The sequence below is a fragment of the Leptidea sinapis genome, chromosome 38, assembly GCF_905404315.1.
Source record: "Leptidea sinapis chromosome 38, ilLepSina1.1, whole genome shotgun sequence".
NCBI lineage: Eukaryota > Metazoa > Arthropoda > Insecta > Lepidoptera > Pieridae > Leptidea > Leptidea sinapis.
The window spans coordinates 8,155,780-8,178,460 of NC_066302.1; the positions used below are offsets into that span (position 1 = coordinate 8,155,780).

A 22,681-nucleotide genomic window follows, 5' to 3' on the forward strand; every position below is an offset into this window, starting at 1 on the left:
AAAATGTTCAAAACAAAAGTATTACGATATTCAAAATAATTGTTAAGAGACGTTTGTGTGGTAAAGGTTACTACAACATAGATGACTTTCTTAATGTTTCCACAGATTGAGAATTTAGCGACCGCCTCAGGCTATTTAATAGTAAGTTTAATTGTACAATATTACTTTGTATGTGTTTTTGATGAAACGCTGAGTTTGTTGCGCCCATTCTTCTCAGGTCAGAGGCATTTTTATGGAATTTGTGGTAGTTTTTGACTTTCAATAAATGATGTCACATCCTATTTTGAATAAAACTATTTGAATTTGAATTCTCGTGTGAATGTGGAGCGGGCTTTATGTTATGTATAGTCTAGTCTAGCGCTCGACGCTGCATCATGCCTTCTATGGGCTCTGTTTTTTTATTAGACATTTTAATAGCAGCTGATGCTATAGCGTCTGTATGTACAGCTTGCCACACTCTGTATAAGGTATTTTTGAATATATTAATTTTTATCATTTTTAACTTTTTGCTATTTTGAGCGTTAATAATTTGAGTTTCAATTAATTAGCGCATTTGGCCTGGTGTGAAAGCGAAGCGTAACAGAAAATATCAGAAATCGTCAAGTCACAAAACGAGGCTATCATGAAACCCTATATTATAATCGAAGTGAATAACCCTCACCGAGTTGCCCCTTCGTCTCCGTTCAGCACGCACCCGTACACCGTCGTTATTGTTTAATCAATTCTGAAACTAAAACCTTGGATATCGATTTGCTACTACGTTTTTTACTGTTCCATTCAAAAAGAAAGCGAAAAGAGTGCGACGAAACACGACCTTCACAATGTTGAGCTCCATTTTACGACAAAATGTATGATGACAAAATATAAGGGGTTTCATAACTATAACATTCAGACGAGCCTCAATATATATTATATACTCATTTAATGTAATTCAATATTACTGTGAGTCAACTTTTAACTTATGACATAATTGTGATTTCATTTTTATTTTATCATCAAAATTTTACTTTTTAATGTACTAGTTTGCTTCTTAATAAAGAATGTTATTTGCTTCTATAATTGAAGTAGCACTCAGCTTGTATATTTATCAATTGGTATTTTTTAATTTGGTATGGTTTATATTTTGTATTTTTGGTATACATCTTTGTCTTATTATTATTAAGAGCTAACATTAGCTGAGGCTTTTCTCAGATTTAAGATTCCTCAGTGTGATAGGCCAACTGCAACTCCGACTAAATATACTGAGTAAAAAACTCAAAAAATAAAGTCTATATTTCTCTCAAAGAAGTTATTGAAGAATGAAATTTGGGAAACTTTTCTAATTTTTCCGCGTATTGTTGTCGGATTTGAATACTGACCCTTTATTTTGCGACCTATATGATTTAGGGGGTTTGAAACACTAAGTACTGGTTTGAAGTACTCTAGCACTTAATTATTAATTATATTGTTGGTATTTGAAAAAATAATTCTAGGTTTAAAAATTAAGTAGAAAACAGTCGAGACAATTTACTGCTAATGTGTCCTCTTGGGTATCTATATCATTTAATATTCAAATAGTTTATAGCTATTTTGCTTCAACTTTTTGCGTCATGTACCTATAATAAAAATCCTATTAAAATATTTTTACTTAGATTGTTTTATCTTTTATTCCATGGACGCAAATAATGGCTATTACTTTGAAGTGAAACAAATTCTACGCCAATTTTTCTAGCACTTCAGCCGGTATTGTAGATTTCACTTAGTTTAGCTTAGACGGAGCTTTAATATGCAACGCAGAGCAGCTCGAATTGTCGGGAACCCAGTACTCTGTGAACGGCTGGATCATTTGGCGTTGCGTAGAGACGTCGCTTCATTGTGTGTTTTCTACCGCATCTATCACGGGGAGTGTTCCGAAGAGCTGTTCAACCTGATTCCTGCCGCCGAATTCCACCTTCGCACGACACGCCACAAGTTAGGATTTCATCCCCACCATCTGGATGTGTGGCGGTCCTCCACACGCGGTTTTCAAAGAGCTTTCTTCCTCGTACCACGAAGCTGTGGAATGAGCTTCCGTGTGCGGTGTTTCCGGGACGATACGACATGGGTACCTTCAAGAAAAGCGCGTACACCTTCCTTAAAGGCCGGCAACGCTCTTGTGATTCCTCTGGTGTTGCAGGAGAGTGTGGGCGGCGGTGATCACTTAACACCAGGTGACCCGTACGCTCGTTTGTCCTCCTATTCCATAAAAAAAAAAAATACATAGTGCTTTATATATTAGAGCAATAAATAAAATTATTTACGCTTGTCCGTAGACGTAATTTAAATTTAAAGCTCTGTGACGTCATGACAATATGTTCTGATAAATAACAAAGCAATGCATAGCTCGGACACGTCACATACATACATAGCGTGGTTACCGGATCTGTTACTATTTATTTATTAGCTGTGTGTGTGCTCGTCTTAAATGTGCTATGACGCAAGATGACGTGGCCGGTCGGCGCCAAGTGCGATCGATAGCAGAGCGAGTGGGCGATTTACCCACTTCATCCCTGCGGCAGAGGGATAAAATTCACATTTTACTAACATGAACTTGGGTCATTCAGAGAACACCCACATTACATAAAAAAATAATCTCCGTATAGTCGTAGGCTTTCATTATTGTGTTACACTACTACGCTATGTTTCAAATAACGTGCTTTAGTACTTAATTAAGTAATTTATATTCGACAAAGTCGCCTTTGAGCATAATACTCTTGAAGTGAAAACTTTTTAGCGGCGTTGAGCACTTTTCTTGGGAAGGGTAGTATAAAATGTTAAACTCGAGTCAGCACACGTGACCTAATCGAAAATTCGTAAGACAGTCGTTGAAATTATGATGAAATGCTGGTAGGTAACTTTATATATTTTTTATTTATATTAATTTCTATACTGATAAATAAAGCAATTCGTTTGAAATTATTCCCTAACCATTCCAAAGTATTCAAAAATGCTCGTTAATGTTCAAGTTTTCACTTCTGCCGGCACTCCCGGAGTGCAACCCGTTATTTTTTTTACTTTGTACACCTAAAGATTCCTGTACTGCAGCGTCAATGGCTTCATCATCTTCGAATCTTTCTCTTTTGAACGTGAAATGTGTTACGAAATTTAAAAGAATTATTAACTATAGTATAAAAGGTAACATATAAGGTAACATTCAAGTTAGATGATGATGGTGGATGCTCAAATAAATATTTCGAAGCCAGCATCTGAATTGCAGCCGGACGTAGGCTCTGTAATCCGCGGGGTATCTTGGTGAAATAAAAAAAATTGTTAGTTTGTATCGCTGTTTCGCACGAAACTTTGCGTAATAACGCAGTTTTTTTTATTTGTTCTACATGTAACAGATGTCTGAACATCTTTATATAGCTGACTATATGACAACTTTTTTACGGGTGCGCCAAAGTTCACCTAAAATTTCAACTCCGATAATTGGAAATCCGAAAATGTTCTTCCTAACATTTTTCATCCTAACAATCACAATTCCTAATTAAATTGTCTCTAATGTTAATAATTCCGAAGCATTCAACTTCATAATGTCAGTAGCAAAAAACATCTATTATACTTTTATTTGTTTTCCTATATTTTCTGAACATAACCATCGTTTATACTATCATTCAAAGTCTATATCTTTTTTGTTTAGATTTCTTTTTATTCATAATGGACCCATCAGCGATTGGGTACGCGCGAGCAAGCTCTTGCCCTTGCTGAGAGCAAAGGAATGATTCTAAGGCAAAAAAATGTAATTATCATAAAAAACCAATAACGATTGTATATTCATCCAATCGGACTGTGGACTCTTTTATATGCAGTAAAAAAGCATGCAGAGTCCTTTCTAATGTTAGCCGAGGAATTGGTACTTGGTTTGACGGTATTCGAATAACATTACCACAAGTATTTTATCAACTACATTTCATTAAAGTTGGTTAGGTTAGGATATGTTAGAACAGTTAAAACAACGGACGAGCGTAGCGTGCCGCGGCAGCGGCCGGCGAGTGCCAGAACCAAATGGTAGGCGTTTCCCCCCATTAACAAATTAGGGAGGGGGGAGGGTAGACTTTTATTTTGGTTTTTCTTGAAAACTGTGTATTACGTTGTAATAAGAGTGGTAGCACTATAATCGTGGACCAAAGCTCTATCAACTACAATTCATTTAAATTGGTTAGGTTAGATTATGTTAGAACAGTTAAAACAACGGACGAGCCGAGCGTAGCGTGCCGCGGCAGCGGCCGGGTAGTGCCAGAACCAAATTGTAGGCGTTTCCCCCCATTAACAAATTAGGGAGGGGGGAGGGTAGACTTTTATTTTGGTTTTTCTTGAAAACTGTGTATTACGTTGTAATAAGAGTGGTAGCACTATAATCGTGGACTAAAGCTCTATCAACTACAATTCATTAAAATTGGTTAGGTTAGGTTATGTTAGAACAGTTAAAACAACGGAACACAATTGTAGGCGTTTCCCCCCATTAACAAATTAGGGAGAGGGAGGTTAGACTTTTATTTTGGTTTGAGTATGAGTGAAAATATTATGGTAAGTAAGGATAAAAGCGTTATGATAAAAAACAGGAGTTTAAATATATTTACATTAATGATGTTATTAATAACAATTTTCGGAAACATTAGTGTTATGAGCATCGCCGGTAGCACTACAAATAGTATGAATGAAAACTTTAGGATGAAAATTTTTAGGAAGAATGATCATTCGGATTACAAATAGTTAGGAAGAAAAATTTCGGGTAAAGAACTTTAGGTGAGCCAATATGGACGCCTTTTTTACTGCCGCAGAAAAGAGAGCCCACGATCTATCCGGACGAACGACTCCCCTTAATTGTTTTTGGGGTTGGAGATGATGGTCTCTTTCAGGTCATCGACTGTAAGTTTGTATTTGCATCATAATGGTGATTCTACAATTCATTTGTTATAAATCTTGTTGTAACGGTTTTAAAGAAGCTGAAGAAATAACCGGTCTAATTTTTGTGCTCACATTCCGGGAAATTCGACATCCATTTTGATACATACAGCGACGCAAATGTTAATGGTCATTCTAGATGTTCACTTGGTTGGAGCTTCAAGCTTCATTATTGTGAATCCAGTCTGCAACGTGCCCAATTAATAAACATGAACAGAACAATGAACAGTTCATGATGTAAATAGTAATACTAATAGGCAAACATAGCCCTGTCTCGTTATAGATGTAAGTTACTGTACTCGCTGACAGGGTAGTGATGAGCGATTTAGTTTTATTTAATAAATAATAGTTTAAAAAACTAAAAAACACGTTTTTTATAGAAAACCCAACTAAAATTTTGTTTTGAAATTTAACATTAACATCATTTTTTGCCTTTATAGATGAAAATTATAAAAAATTAATTTTGCAAATTAATGTATCGTCATCGGTCCTCGATAAATCTACGAAGTTTGAACGAAATTTGGCCATTTCAAGTGGGTCAAAATCGCACCCAAATGAGTCGGTTACAAACAAACATACATACAGGTGAAGCTAATAAAAAGCGTGTAAAAATGGACTAAAGACAAAATAATCGGCTGCATAACACTGTGTCCTTATAAATCTAAAAGCCGAATGATTAAACTATACAATTAAACTTACTGACGTGTCCTTTAGTTTTACAATGCGGGTTCCGGAATATAGTGTATATTTAAATATTAGAGTATAATAATCTACTTGTTACAAGATAAACACTTAGGAAGCAGGTGTCTTTGACACCAGCTGCGCCGTATTGATAAGAACTACGGAGTACCACTAGTATGAGTATGTCAATGGTTTAAAAAAGCTGTTAAACTTATGTATTTTTATATTAATGCATTTATTGTAAATATGAGTGTCGTAATTTAATTGGGCTCTTTGGTACATGGTTACTGTAGTTTAGTTAGTAGTGACGAATAATTATTTAACACCTTCCTAAAAAGGCCGGTAACGGTCTTGTGATTCCTCTAGTTGCAAGAAAAAGTGGGTGGCGGTGACCACTTAACGCCAGGTGGCCCCGTATGCTCCTTTTCCATAAACAAAAGTGAAGTTTATTTCGTACAGGTAATTTTTGTAAGTTTAGTTTCATGTAAGGGTTTTCAGAAAATAGTGGACAAAGACTTTTTGAAATTAATGTTAGTTATTAGTGTTAGTTAGTCTATAAAATTCAAGCTGGGCAAATTCGGAATTTAGGATTACTGCATGAAAGGCCTGAGAAACTTTAATCGACTAAGTCTACATCTTCGACTGCTAATAGAGGAAGTATCAAGTTATATCAATCGACTTTTAAAAAATACTTTGAATAAATTTGTAAATTCCTATCCAGAAACTGTTTGTCACGTTTTGACAGTAAAGTTGCTTTAACAGGCGGTTCTTATCATTCAACAGCAAGCCTGCTCATTCTCAAACAAACCTTGACTTTAAACGTATCTAGATGAATAAACAGGGGTAACGGATTTATTATTTAAAGCACATTTACACTCGACGCACAAGCCTAATTGTTTCGTAAAACAATATTGTTTTATTACACATTATGTCATTAATGTTATTTAAATGAAACACGAAATCCAATTTGGCTGAATAAGGTTAACAACGGATATTTCATCATATCGACCAACGGCGTACGCTACATTTAACTAAACGGAGACGGCATTGACAACGTAGAGTCAACGCTGGATCTCTCTGTGTTGCGTTCTATATACATACATATAGTTTTATCATCGCTGTACATTTTCTATGTATGTGTTAGGTAAAACTTTCACTGTTTTTACCTCGTTACTATCGCTGTTTCCAATATTTTTTTCTGGTTCCTCTGATGCTAGGAAGATGGAAGTATAAAGAGTAAATAAAATAATAATTTCAATATATTTTAAACTTATTTCCAATAATATATTAATCAAACAAAAACACTATTTCAACAATGCACAGTGTATATTGAACTTTTCACTAAATCTATTCTATTTCACTTATAAGATATACACCGTACTTATGTTGCACAATACGTCAGCTGTATAGATACATACTGCTATAAGCATTTTGGTGACGCGAACTCACAGGATTGCACCCATCAGAATTTATTTATCGCGTGCGCCGGCCATGAGCATGTCGGTGACGCCAACCCGTAAGATTTATGACCAAAAAGTGCCCAACGCGGCTAAAGAAGTTTGCATTTCAATAAAACGTTTTTGTTCTGTGTTAAGCTTGTGTAATGCGTCTCCTTTCGGTTATTTACTGCAAGCAGCGAACAGATACACTTCACCTCGATGCTGACGGTAACAATTGGCCGTAAAAGGTAACGTTTCACATTGCGTCGTTTTACGCTAATGCGGTCCGTGTCTTTCATAGGAATACGCTTAATTGGACGAAACGCTCTAGTTTATAATCGGATGGTTCGTTTGGAGAAGTCGCCAGGCCGTCAGCTGTTCGTAACTCGTTACCTTATTTTCGTCTTTATTGTCTAGAAGCACCTTGCAGGTTGTTTATTTGAATTAAGATCATAACTCAAAATATTATTTTAAAGGTTTTATGTAAGTTTGATTTTCTTCAGCTATGCCATGTCGGAATAATTTGAAAAAGTATAAAATATTTTTGTGGTTGCAAACACTAAATGAAACTAAATATTCGTATCTCAGATCGGTTAACTAGATAAAATAAAATTTTCTACGTACTTATATAATTAAACGAGGTTAAAAGATATATTTCTGTGCAGTGCTATTTTAAAGACTTAATAAACAGAATAATTTCCATTAATTAACAATATATATGTAATGTTAAGAATGTTTAAATATTAAAGTGACCAATGGCACACAGTGGGTCAGATCGAGGGACTTGATTCTTTCACTTTTTTTTCGGTTTTCCATTTTGTTAATTAAAATACCGTCGCAAAACTTGTTTTAAAATAATTTTAGTACATAAACTTATTTAATTATTTATGTTACAGTTTTTATAAATTTTTAGTGTTGCTATTAAATTTATTTAGAATAAAAGTGAAAGTGTTAATATAAATTATACTTTCGTAAATCTTATTGTGATACAATTTTTTTAAAAGGAAACATTACTTCGATCTTGTGTTAGTTTTATAGTTAGGGCGCTAGGGGTGATATGCTCATATTTAATATTAGATTAAGACTGAATTTTGTATTTCAATCACTTACAGATCTATACCGAGCCCAACTATACTAATATTGAAAAATAGGTTCCATACAAACTCTTAAAACTACTAAACCGATATTTAAATAATCTTTCAAGTAGGTATATTAGTAGCGAAAAGTATGACTTGATATATTTTGTATCAACACTTTAGAGATCCGTACGAATATTTGTATAATGAAAGCTAAGATATGGACTTGCATTGTGAAAATTATACATATAACTTAGAGTTTTTTATTATTATGGGTAGCGAGGCGGACGACTATTCACTATTATTATCTAATAAAGCCTCACGTTCTTTAGCTACGTTCTCGTATCCAAATACAAGATCAAATGCAAATACAGATTATTATTATTATAATTTTTCCTCGTATTCTAGTACAGTCATACATTTAATTCATGCATTTTCAAAACATTATTATTTTAGTTATAAATTTGAAAGCTTTGACTTTTTTATTCGCTGATTGAAGAGTATTTCCGCACGGAACCACCGATTTATGTGCAGTTTGGTAATCAATAAACCAGCTTATGTTTAAGAGCGGCCCCAGCGACTGACTTTGATCGGTGATTTCGTTTTACATAATTACATAATCGACAAACGTCAAAATATTTATGTAATAAGTGTGTAACGTTAAATTGTGGCGATGTTGCGTAATGAGCGTTTTTGTTTTCATTGAAGTTGGGCGTCTTCTGTCGCATCTATCACGAGGAGTGTTCCGAATAGCTGTTCGATTGGAGTCCTGTCGCCCAATTTAAATATAGCACGATACTCTAAAATAATGGCTTAAGGACATTTCTCCCGAGGACCCCAAAATAGCGTATTCTTCTCTGCAGTTTGCAACATGATGCTAGCAGCTGTTCTCACAGGACTTCTTTGCTTTGCTGAGATAGCGATTATCTCAGATGTCCGAAAATTCATCATCATTAGCTGGAAGACGTCCAATGCTGGACAAAGACCTCCCCAAAGATCTCCACGACGATCGGTCCTGAGCTGCCCTCATCCAAAGTATTTCTGCGATCTTGACCATATTGTTGGTACATCTTGTGGTACGTGGTCGCTATTCGAGGACTTATCTGCCCCACTGGCCATCTATCCGTCGAAGTATGTGCACTGCCACTTCAGTTTCGCAATCATTTGGGTTATGACGGTGACTTAGGTTTGGTTCTCCTATGAATCTCCTCTTTTCTGATTCGATCTCACATGGAAATTCTGACCATAGACCTCTCCATTGCCCTTTCAGAAAGTCTCTCACACTGACATTCTTTCCATTGTTCGGAAAATTGGAATACCCACGTCCACCAAAATTTGCAACGATATCGAGTGGGGAAAGTGCGTTTCGGCGTATTAAATATATTATGTTTGAGTACGTTATTACATAATGAATTTAAACAACTTACATCAGATCTAAGTTTTGCACGTTAATTAATGGAATTGCATATTTTTGTACTTAGTATTCAAGTATTTGTTTGGCGGCAGTAGTGTGTTTGGGGGGGCTAAACTCTTAACCCTAAAATAACCTGCCTCAAATATACGCTAAAAGGCATAATACGAATTTATTTTCTGAAAATTAATTCTATGAATGTGATTCGATAATGTTTGAATAGCGCTGGTAGCTCACCAAACAAAAAAAAACTAAAGATGATCTTCGATCTACTAAGTCGGGCCAAAGAGTGCCACTGACTAGAATGTGTGTAAATTCCAACAAGTACTTCCCTGACATTGATTTTAAGATTTAACTAATAAGCCCAACTTTTGTAAACCTTCTGTTTTAGTGAGAAATATTTAGGTAACAGTTAAGTTTATTCAAATATTTCTAAAATACTTACGTCTAGCATTATCTGTTACTATTTTTTCTCTATATAAATAAATTCCAGTACCAGTTGTTGGCTGAGATCTATGGAACGAACTTAGACTTTGGTCAGGCTTATCTAGTTGAGTCGAAGTCCGTTTATATAAACATCGCTTTGAGTAAGCTTAAGCTTAGCGCGCACTAAAGTCCACCGTAACGGCGACTTAGGAAGAACTCAGACTAACAAAATAATAAATAAATAATTAACCCAAAGACAAGCCATAAAGACAGTATAACGGCCGTTTTTAATAACCTGTCTTTCCTTAGTTTAACTTACGGATACATTGCTGTCACCGTTTAATGACAAGATCTTATCTATACATAGTTATGTCCAATATAGATATATTATACTAGCTGACCCAGCAACTTTGTATTGCTAATAAAAAGTATTAAAAAAAATTGGGGTGTATTAAGTAGATGCAACCGATTCTCAGACCTACCAAATTTATCGTAATACAATAATTATTGTAAGTATTGATCCATTGCCATCTTGCAACCCTATAGCGGATTTGTGGATGGAACAGAATAATATTAAAATCGCGATACAAAAGTAACTGTTGATCGTAGATGGGTGAAAATTTGAAGTTGTATGTATGTATTTTTTAATGCTGACTCATAATCAAACAAATTTAAAAAAAAAATGCCAAAAAAATTAAAAAAAAAATCGTGTGGACCACCCTTAACATTTAGGGGGATGAAAAATAGATGTCCGATTCTCAGACCTACCTACCCAATATGCAATCAAAATTTCATGAGAATCGGTCAAGCCGTTTCGGAGGAGTTCGGTCCCGCACACCGTGACACGAGAATTTTATATATTAGATATATAAATCAATATTATTATTTTATCGCTTAATTAGTCAATGGCCGGTAAAGGAAGCATTGTTTGTAAATAATAATACATTTGTAAACTGTATCAGTGAATACTCACTCGTATTACATCACTGCCCTTCGGTGGCCATCTACGGAATTATTTCGTGAAAGTAAAATTTTCTCAAGTGGTCACAGACAGTTACTGATACGTCCAGAACCACTTTCGCTGTGATATAATATTATGCCTGTTTTAATATCTCGCCTACCGCAATCATAATATTATATCTTATAAGTAATCCATACGACTATCACATATTCGTACCTTATTAGCTATATTAACTAGCTGTGTCCCTTGGCTTCACTCGCATGTAATACACCTTTGTCTATTGTGGCTTATGTATGTATGAGAAAAAGGTATATGGTATAATTGTTTGTACACTCAGCGGCACAATTAACCTCCCACCCTTTTAAAGTGGCAAATTTTGATGTTATCACAGTTGTAAGTTATTGGGTATAAATAAGTCAAGTGTGAAAGAAATGTAGTGACGAAAAAATTACAAACTACCCACTTAACTTTGTTTTTTTTACGCATTAGTTGTGAATAGGATAAATATCGAACTTCGTCTCATTATCGTTATCGTTGCCATACTGCTTACATTGCTTCAGTGGCATTAAAAGTAAACAATTAGAGGTTTTTTTGGTTTCGTAACTTAAAGCTAGTGTTTGGACATCACAAACATGCCATTTGATGCTAATTCAGTGGCGAGAGCCGTCGCTCTTATCGACGAAGGGTTTAGTCAGCGTTACGTGGCGCGGAAGCTTGGTGTCGCACGTACCACCTTAAGGGATGCATTGAAACGGTTTCGGGAAACTGGCTCTTATGAGCGAAGACCAGGACAGGGCCGAAAAAGATGCACCTCCGCTCGTGACGACCGATTTCTTGTGACCAATGTTCTAAGAAATCGGTTCACTACAGCTGTTGAGGCACGAAACTAACTTCGTGAGGTTCGCAATGTTCAAGTGAGTGAAAGAACAGAGAGAAGAAGACTAGGAGAGAATGCCCTTGGAGCTTTTCGACCATCTCGAGTGCCACAATTGCTCGTAGGCCACCGAAGAGATAGACTTCGTTTTTCTCGAGAGCACGCCGAATGGAATATGGAATAATGGAAGAATGTTATGTTTACTGACGAGACAAGAATATGCTTGCACGGTCCTGACGGACGCCAGCGTGTATACAGACGCAAGAGGAAGAAGGAGTGGTAGTGCCATGTTGGGTCCTCACGGACACAACCGAATTGGGCCGGCACGTCCGGAGAAATACCACTCCCCCACTCGAAACCGGCGTGAAATAGCGGCTATGCCGCTGTGTTTCGTCCAGTGAGTGGGGTATCCGGAGGCCTATACCCCCCCTCCCAAATACAAATGGCAGCACAGACTAAAAAGAGACTACTCCGGGACGGTACCAGGCTATGCAGCCCTAGAGAATCCGTCCCTGGGCGTCCACATTAGGGCCTGTACCTAACAGTAGTTGCCCAGGCTGCCCCGCGTATTCTGGAGGGGGCAAATCTGCGCTGACTCGGGGCAAACAGAGCAGGAGGCTCAAACCACCCTCCTCCACACTCGCTGTGGACTTTTGCAACATCAGGGGGCTTCGCTCAAATTTAAATGCCGTCCACTTTCACCTGGCGACGGCGAAGCCGGCCCTGATCTTTTTAACCGAGACACAGATATCCTCCCTGGCTGATTCAACTTACCTTTCCTACCCGGGGTATAATTTGGAACACTCCTTTATACCACGGGCTGGCGTGTGCGTTTACGTCAGGGAGGATGTCTGTTCTCGACGCCTGAGTTTTTTGAAGGACAGGACCTATCCATCATCTGGCTGCGTGAAGACTGCGATGACCATCCGCGAATCTACGCATGCCTGTATAGGTCCCATAGTGGTAACGCAGAGACTGACCGGCTCCTCGAACACATCCAAATGGCTACAGATTCCGTGTTGGAGCAGATCCCCACTGCAGAGATCGTGGCTTGGGTCAATGCGGTGGTATCTAAGGATGTGAATTCCAGCGAACTTAAAAAACACTTCAATCATGCCTCCAGGTCCTTCAAAAGAGTTATTGCTGACGCGAAGTCGAAGCACATTGGCAGAATTGGTGAGAGACTTGCACGCCTTCCCTCGGGAACTCGTGCGTTCTGGTCGCTCGCCAAGGCTGTCCAAGGAAACTTCTGCCAGCCAGCCATTCCGCCACTGCACAGGGATGATGACTCGCTGGCCCATGACTGGGCTCCCTCTTCGCGTCCAACTCGAGTCTGGATGACCAAGGTGCACCACCACCGCATATTCCGCGGTGCGATTCATATATGTCGGAGGTAAAAATCCGGCATGGTGCCGTGCTTAAGGCGCTTCTCACCTTGGACATTCACAAATCGAGCGGGCCCGATGGCATTCCCCCAATAGTGGTGCGGACATGTGCGCTGGAACTGGCGCCGGTCCTTACCCGTCTTTTCCGGCTCTCCTACTCATCACGCGTAGTCCCGAAATTATGGAAGGCGGCTTTAGTGCACCCGATCCCTAAGAAAGGTGTACGCTCAGATCCGTCCAACTACCGCCCCATTGCCATTACCTCCATTTTCTCCAAAGTAATGGAGTCGATCATCAACCGCCAGCTCTTGGGATACCTAGAGGGGCACCAGCTGATCAGCGACTCCCAGTACGGTTTCCGTCAGGGTCGCTCAGCTGGTGATCTTCTTGCGTACCTCACCCATAAATGGGCGCAAGCGGTTGAGTCAAAGGGAGAGGCGTTGGCGGTGAGTTTGGGCATAGCGAAGGCCTTTGATCGGGTGTGGCATAAAGCGCTTATAGCGAAACTGCCATCCTATGGGCTTCCCGAGAAGTTGTGCAAATGGGTCACTAGCTTTTTGGCTGATCGGAGCATCAAGGTTGTTATCAACGGTGCATGCTCCGACTTAAAACCCATAAACTCTGGTGTCCCGCAAGGCTGTGTGCTATCCCCTACGCTGTTTATTCTGCATATCAATTATATGCTGCAAATCAGCAATATTCATTGCTATGCAGACGACAGCACAGGGTATGCTTCCTACACCGGCCGTGCCAACATGTCCCGGGATAGCGTCGACGAGAACCGGTACAAACTTGTGTCTGAAATCGAGACTATGCTTTGCAAAGTCTCGGAATGGGGCCGACAAAATTTTGTCCAATTCAACCCCAAGAAGACACAAGTTTGTGCATTCACCACTAAAAAGTCTCCCTTTGTCGTATCCCCTCGATTCGAGATCACTCCTCTAACTGCCACAGCCTGTATTGGCATACTTGGCGTTAATATATCGAGCGACGTTCAGTTCCGTGGTCACTTGGAAGAGAAGGCCAAACTGGCCTCTAAAAAGCTTGGTGTACTCAGTAAGGCGAGACAGTACTTCACTAAAAGCCACCGCCTGCAACTTTATAAGGCGCAAATTCGGCCTCACATGGAGTACTGTTCTCACCTCTGGGCGGGTGCTCCCCAGTACCAGCTTCTTCCATTTGACCGCATACAACGAAGAGCGGCTCGAATCATCGACGATCAAGTCATCTCCGATCGGCTTGATTCTCTAGCATTGCGTAGAGATGTGGGTTCTCTCTGCATCTTCTACCGCATTTATCACGGGGAGTGCTCAGAGGAGCTCGTCGGGTTGATTCCAGCGGCCGAATTCCACCATCGGACATTACGTGCAAAGTACCATCCGCATCACGTAGACGTCTGGCATTCCACAACCGCGCGTTTTCTTCGAAATTTCTTGCCTCGCACAGCCACTTTGTGGAATCAACTACCGGCAGCGGTCTTACCGAACAGATACGACTTAGGGACCTTCAAGAAAAAAGCATACCCACCTTAAAGGCTGGCAACGCATTTCTTGATACACCTGTTGTTGCGGATGTCCATGGGCGGTTGCCTCACCTCTCCCCATCTCGTGAGCCTCTTGCCCGTTTGCCCCCTCTCATATAAAAAAAAAAGAATGAAAGGTTTGCACCATGTACTGTTGTGGAAACAGTAGGTTACCAAGGTGGCTCTATCATGATATGGGGCGGCATTACTTACGAAGCACGCACCGACTTGGTTATCTTTGAAAAAGGTGGAATAAATGCTCAGAGGTATGTAACAGAAGTGTTGGAACATAATGTAATGGCATTTGCTCCATTTATTGGCAAAGATTTTTTATTAATGCAGGACAACGCTCGCCCCCACGTTGCTAGAGTTGTTACCGCGTACCTGGATACCGTCGGCATTCGAAAATTAACATGGCCATCCCGGAGCCCAGATTTAAATCCTATTGAACACATATGGGACAATTTAAAAAGACGTTCGAAGCCGCATACCAGCTCCACCCACCATAGATGAATTAAAACAATCCGTGATTGAGGAGTGGCAGAACATTCCACAACAACAGATCAAAGATGTCATCGACAGCATGCCAAACCGTTTGATGGAAGTCATGAGGGCTAGAGGTGGAAATACGCACTATTAGAATTCATTTATTCAGCATTTTTTTTTTATTTTTAAGCCATTTCATCACATTTGTTAATTTACGGTCAAAGTGTTTTTCAGACTTTTTTATAAATAAACGTAATAATTAAAAACATTATTATCTTTCATTTTACTTCAATATAACTTCGTTATAAAATAACATTCACAAGTAAGGCCACAATTTTTTTTTAACCAAAATCGTAAAAAATCAAGGTGGGCAATTGTGCCGCTGAGTGTACATGCACTAAGGTACAATTTTTTTATAGAAAACTATAACGACGTATAACGCAAGCTTACGCGGATAAATAAGCTCGGGAAAGCTTTTTCTTCCTACCAACTTCACAAAAACCGATGTTTGAAGCCCGCTGAAAGCTTGTAGCTTGTAGACTGCAGGCTTATGCTATCATATACAAAAAGAATTGACATCCTCGTTGTATTTAAATAAAACACTTTTTAAAGTATTGAAACTCGTGTTATTGTTACATTAGTTTTACATTCGATTGTCAGTAAATTATGCCAAAGACCATCTGTCTGCATCAAATACCACCTCCGAGGCAACAAACGGTGCTAAACTTCATAATGACTACTATGACAAATACTATCTTGATTCATTTCATCCGCAGTCCCCTGAAAATGTGCTCTGCAAAGGTCACGAAACGTCGGATTAACTAAAATAATAATAATGTAACTTTTACCCTAATAAATCAAGTGTCAAAACACAGTTACTATTACACGCGTTATAATCATTTATAAAGTGTTTTATTTAAAAGTGTAACACTCGCGTTAATCAAACAAAATACGATCCTTGTTGTAAGTGAAGTTGTTGTTAGAGAACAACGCTGCCAGTATATTATAGTTAAAATGGAGCACATCCAACGAGACAGGTTTTCTTTTATGATAATCCAGTGGAACGGGCACGCCTTAACATAACATTATCCAAAACAATAGATTCCAGAGAAACATGTTTGATAGAAAGTTTTAACTATATACTTTAAATATATACTAGCGTTTAGACACGCGTAAGAAAGACAGACTAACACGTACTGACAGCCCGAACGATAATGCGTGACCAATTTTGATGTGTCAGTGTGTATGTTACCTAGTAGTTTCAAATACTAAGGAGCTAATAGACCAGTGCTGAAGACTTTGAAAATGATAAAAAGTGAAAATAATAATAGTAGGATAAAACCTATTTGAAAAGGAAGAGAATATAACGAAAGGGCGGGTGTTTTAAGGTAGAAAAACGGTTTATCTCGATTTCCGGCAAAACTGTGAGTCCTATGGAACAACGTCCAATGGCAAAGTTGTAGGTAATAAAAAGATCTACAACTTTTGTTTTCACAATTTTTTCAATTAACCTCAAAATTTATGTGAAACATTCAAAAAACCAAGTAGACCTATACCTGTAACCAATGGATTACAGTAACAATAGTTTCGCTTTCCTTTTCTATCCCCGTTAGATGATTTATTTTATGTAGTGATTTTTATGTTTGTACAAGATGGATCGCAGAAATAAACTTTTGGATTTATAATTTTTAACTCTCTTCACAAGATTTTGATAACTTTCAATAAGCCAATTCGTTCGTTTTAAATGATTACTTTATGAGACTTGGTTATTATTGCGAGATGTGAACTGTGAATCTCTCGCTCGCAAAAAATGTTCGAACAATAGGAGCGGCAAACTGATTGTCTATGATATCGTTTCACTGGAAGTGGGTACTTTGAGTTTTTGCAACCAGTTGAGAAATTTCGTTTATTACTTACTCGTTGACAAGTTTAATTACCACAGCATTTATTGTTGCACTTTTACTTCGTTTACATTCTTATGACGGGCTTATAGTTACATTTAGAAAAGGTGCATAAGCCATTCATTCAGGGGCTGATGTAATGCACCTCATAAGCAGGCATGTCTCAGTCGCCGTATAGGTATTGAAATCTAAGTACGAGCGGCGGCCTCTACAGAGTAGGCCAGCTGGTAGGAAACTCACGGCGAGACTACTACGAGACTACTTCACAGATCCGAAGGATATTTAAAAAATGGAGAAACATTAAAAAGCAGAGCATATTAAAGGTCATTGTGATACAAATTAAATTTATTAAGCTTCCTAATCTAATTTAAAGTGATCATTATTATTATGAAATTACCTATTTATTACCTATACTAAGTAAGTTCAATGGCTGTATTTCATTTTTCGTATTTAGATTAAGAGCCGACCACAAAAAAAGTTAGACCACTAAAGAAGACAATCCTAACGTTGTCAGAAGAGGTAAGAGTCATGCGATACAGAGGCACCTTCTAGGTGAATAAAAATGTAGGTTAATAGCGCCTTGTGATTTGAATTACACCTTTTATTATGGATAAAGGAGGACAAACGAACGTACCTACCTGGTGTTAAGTGATCACTGCCGCCCACATTCCTTTGCAGCAAGAGATGAATCACAGGAGCGTTGCCAGCCTTTAAAGGTTTACCCGCTTTTTTAAAGGTGCCCATGATGTATGTCCCGGAAACACCACACAAGGAAGCTCATTCCACAACTTTGTAGTACGTGGAAGAAAGCTCCTTATTGTATGGCCGCAAGATTTCCTATTTCTTTAATTGGTTTGCGAAGTTAGTCTTCTGTACTTGTACATTATATTACATATTCTTTGTCATAAGTCACAATATCATATTCTCTCTGTTCAGCACGTCACAATCTGAAGACTCCACACGCGGTCTAGTATACTTCTACTACCTACTGTTTTTAGTGCTTCGTACTCGAACGGGAATTTTTTATATACCTATTACTTAGATAATATTTTATATGAATATTATATTTTTTTAAGATTGTGTGTTTCTCAAACTATACCGAAGAACTTTATCGATTTTTTATCTGCATGTCTGCAAACACTATACTACAGTGTATAGATTTAATTCGTGCGCAAGAGGTCGGGACAGCGTAAATCCTACATAATTTATCATACTTAATAGAGACAGTATTTTTGTTGCTTTTTAGCGTATCTACACGCAGACGGACGTCGCAGCCAGTGTAATATATATAATAATTGTTAAACGAATGCACATGTGCTTGTTTGTCATTGGCGAAACGTATAATGACATCATTATATAATATCATCTGTATCAAAACAAAACAAATTAGTAGGTCATTGTATTCTCTAGGCGATAATAATTCAATGCTTACGCCATCAAACAAGCTAGGCGGTGTTTTTTTAGGTGTAATGACCCCGTTGATATTAACTCGACTTCAAACAATTAGTAATTTTGATTTCATTAAATGAGTTTTATTCAAATCAAATAGTAGGTATAGATGTATATTTGTTCCACAACAAAAATATTTCAATAGTTGAAAAATAAGATATAATCATTTTGTATTTCGCACATTGCAGGAACAAAGCTATCGCCGACTACTTGGGCAGCAATGGGTACACTGACGCGCTTGAAGCATTCAAGAAGGAGGCTGAGATGAGCGGCGAGATGGACCGCAAGTTTGGTGGACTACTCGAGAAGAAGTGGACCTCGGTCATCAGGCTGCAGAAGAAGGTAAGGAACAAAGAATTACATGTTTAACAACTATTATCACTACTCACTGTTCTCTGGCTCACTGGCTCAAACATTATAATAAAAGATCGTATTAATAAGAAATCACTGGAATAATTGAATTTAAAACATTTTAATCGACCAGCCCGTACCGGTGTTACAACTTGATACCCATATTGGTGTAGTCAGTTGACTGTCTAGATTTAAGAATTAAATTGATAATTAAATAAATGCTAAATAAATAAAATCAACCAACATTAAAATTTAAATTATTTAAAAAAAAACAACTTAAAAAAAACTGACTTCAAAAACTAATAAGTACAAAATAATTTATTAAATATTTAATTTAATACAACTATGCAAACCTAATACGTTTAATATTAATAAAATATCTACTATTATTTGTATGTGCTATGTAATGTAATAATAGCAGGTAAGTACCTATCTATATATATATATATATATATATATATCTATATATATATATATATATATATATATATATATATATATATATATATATATATATATATACCTTGATAATAATAATAATAACTACTTAATAATAGATTGTAGTATTTAAACATAACAAAGCGTTACATATTTACTTTTTATTTTTATCAAATTCAGCCTGAGCGATGTCTGTGCGATCTGTGTTGTAGTATTCAAAATTTTATTAATAGTTACACTGTCAATTTAAAACAACAACATACTACACCGCCCCATTACCTCTGTACCTCGCTGAAACGTGAAGCCCGTTCCCGCTCCCCTTTCACCCCCCTTGCGCTCGTCATGTTGCGTCAGTACGGTTTGCAGTTTTATTACCGTTAGGTACACGTCGGGATTCGGATCGTTATTATAATTATTCTGTCAGAAAAATAAAACCTTTTTTTTTGACTTAGCCCGGATGCTTCCATTGATTTTTCATCATTATAATAATAATCAGCGTCACTACACAACATCTGTACATAAATCTGTAGTACTGACAAAATAAATCGTTGTTTATTTATTAATATTAGGATGTTATTTAGTGATGCATGTTTTGCACACCGTAACAAAGCGGCGACGTCGATGACGTCACGTCCAGAGATAATTTAACCGGGTAGTATACTTGTTTCATAACGTTAACCGAATGTTGTCATTATGTCGTGCTTCTTTCCTCTCGACACAAAAACATACTCTTTTGTGGCGTGTCGTTCTTATATTAAGTCTTTGAATTTTTTATATTACTTGGTCAAGGTTCAAACTCATATAAAGTTTTCATTTATACTGTGAATAATTGCTTATTTAAGATACAAATGGTTGCGATTATTTCATTACTTCATTGTTGCCTTAAATACATATGCATTAGAATACATCACAATATTACTATCACATACAGACGCATATTAGGTTTGTTTATAATGTACTTTTAACTTTACTTGCGGGTATACTTTTATTATGTAATCGTTCAGGACCAACGTAAGAAGCATAATATTCAAATTCAAATAGGATATGATATCACATATATAAATGCGATATAAAGGTATTTTAAGTAATATATTTATTACTAATTACTGACGTAATAATAAGCAAATAAAAATGCAATATTTAATAATAAATTTTGATAATGTTTGTGACAATATTGTTTGGAATTTTATGGTTAAAGATACGGGTTTTTCGATCCTCCCCGAAATGGGTGTCAGATGGGTGGAATCACCAGTTCGACACAGAAAAGAATAGTATTAGTATAAAATTCAAAATAATGACACTCCAGACTGTTCGGTGTCACAAGAGGAGGCCAAACACCCAATTAGCGGATCTAAACCCCAACTCCCAGCAAGACTAGACTTCCAGGGTAGGGGAATATTTTCAAAATGCTAATCCAAACATTTTGAGTTTTCTTGAGTGTTAATTCCGCCTAAGTCACCAAACTATCGTGCCAGAGTCTGGCGAGTCAACATCTCCTGAGGATGCCTCGTGTAGAGGCGAAACACGTGTCGAATTGTTTGAAGACAAATATTGACGGAATCAATACTTAAGAATACTCAAAACATTTGGATAATCATAGATTTCCGCAAAATAAGCCTACATCAATAAATTTTCAATATGATAGATAAAACAAAAGTAAAACTTTATAATTGTCCAAAATTTCTTCGTCGCTTGAAAGACAGAATCTCTCTGCGTGTAATTTGGCTCACGAGTGTCGCGGTATGTACATTATCGATCGGCGCGGAGACTTCTAGGTCGCGAACCTCTTTTCAAAAGATTTAATGGCGATCTAATCTTGTAATTAAAATACGTCTCGTTGTGTCCATATTTCAATCGCTCTTCATTAATGGACGCAATTTATTATTCATCTTTGAATATTTAAAATTTCTTTCTTAAATATAGATATATATTCGACAATTGGATTTAATTTTTTACTAAGAAATTAGTTTTTAACATTAACATGAAACATATTTCTTTTTAAATACGCAGAAAGGCCGTACCTAGTTGGGTTATAAATATTACGTGCAAAGCTTAACTGCCTTATTCATAATAAAACGCTTTTCGAGGATATAAAGCTATATTAGTTAAAACGTGTTTTAAGCCTATCGAACGTTCGATAAAATTCCTTATTCATATTCGTTAGATAAATCTCCTATAACTAATACGTCTCTATAGTACGCAATGTTGCCATTTCGTACAAAAAAACATTATTTTAACTAATTTATTGAGGAACTGTCAATGGAAACAGACATCTTTTCAATGTCAGTGGTTTGTCAGTTGTCAAAAGTCGATGTTAAAATAATTTCAAACTTCAAAAATCAAAGTTTTGAAGTCTGTCGGTTATCTATGACGGATATCTAACAACTTTGAGCGGGAAGCTATTTATCACATTATTTAACGAACAGCTGATCGATGTCGGCCATGTTCTTTGCGTTCGAGTGCTTAAAATAGGTTTATAGAAGGGTCCTAGCTACTATAAGTCACGTCAGCTTTATCGAAGAGATAATGAGCGTTTTAGCTCTAATATGCGATTATGAATACCATTTTTTAACGAGCGTATATTAGCGATGTTTTAAATGTCCGCTAAGTCATTATAAATGAGACAGTTAAGCTCTATATTTTAGTGCAAACCAAGCCCAGACAATAATTATTAATCATAGGTACCTACTTTCGTAAGCTTCGACAGCAAAAACAGTTCATAATTATTGTTGTGAGAATCACAAAGTGCGGATTATAAGAAGGTTAATTTTCCCTGTTTTTGATGTTGAAATAAATTCATTACGTCATTGATAGAGTGATTTGAAATGCGAGGGACCCGCCAAAAACGAGTCCCGGATACTATTATCACTAACAACACAATACAAGTACTAGATTATTAATGTATATTATTATATTAGTATGTGCAGAGAAGACAATTTGAATAAGATTTACCAACGGATTTTTTGGTGCAAATAGAAAATTTATAAAATTGGTTCAGTAGAGGTACTTTTAAATGTCAATAAACTCTTTATAAAATGTAATGCAGATGTGCTATGTATAAATACAGTACTACAGTTGTATCGCGTGTGGTTGCAGGTGATGGAGTTGGAGGCTAAACTCTCGGATGCCCAGAAAGAGTTCATGGAAGGCGCCCCGACACGCGCTAAACGCACGCCCAGCGAATGGATTCCACGGCCGCCCGAAAAGTTCTGTCTCGAAGGCCACCGTGCTACCATTACTAAGGTAAAGTATTTTACTACTCTCAATAAATACTTGTTTAAGGTTTCAGTTTTAATAATTCATCTGATTGCATCATGGAAAAACAAATCGGCCAAGTGCGAGTCGGACTCGCCCTTGA

General features: G+C 37.2%; 1 protein-coding gene across 1 annotated transcript in view; it reads left to right on the forward strand.

The window, feature by feature from the left end:
• Positions 1 to 22,681, forward strand: part of LOC126975943 (lissencephaly-1 homolog) — a 52,402-nt gene that overhangs the window by 14,359 nt on the left and 15,362 nt on the right. The window contains exons 3-4 of the mRNA XM_050824064.1: positions 18,723 to 18,876; positions 22,420 to 22,566. Of these exons, the coding sequence (XP_050680021.1) occupies positions 18,723 to 18,876; positions 22,420 to 22,566 (301 nt within the window). The remainder of the gene's footprint in view (positions 1 to 18,722; positions 18,877 to 22,419; positions 22,567 to 22,681) is intronic.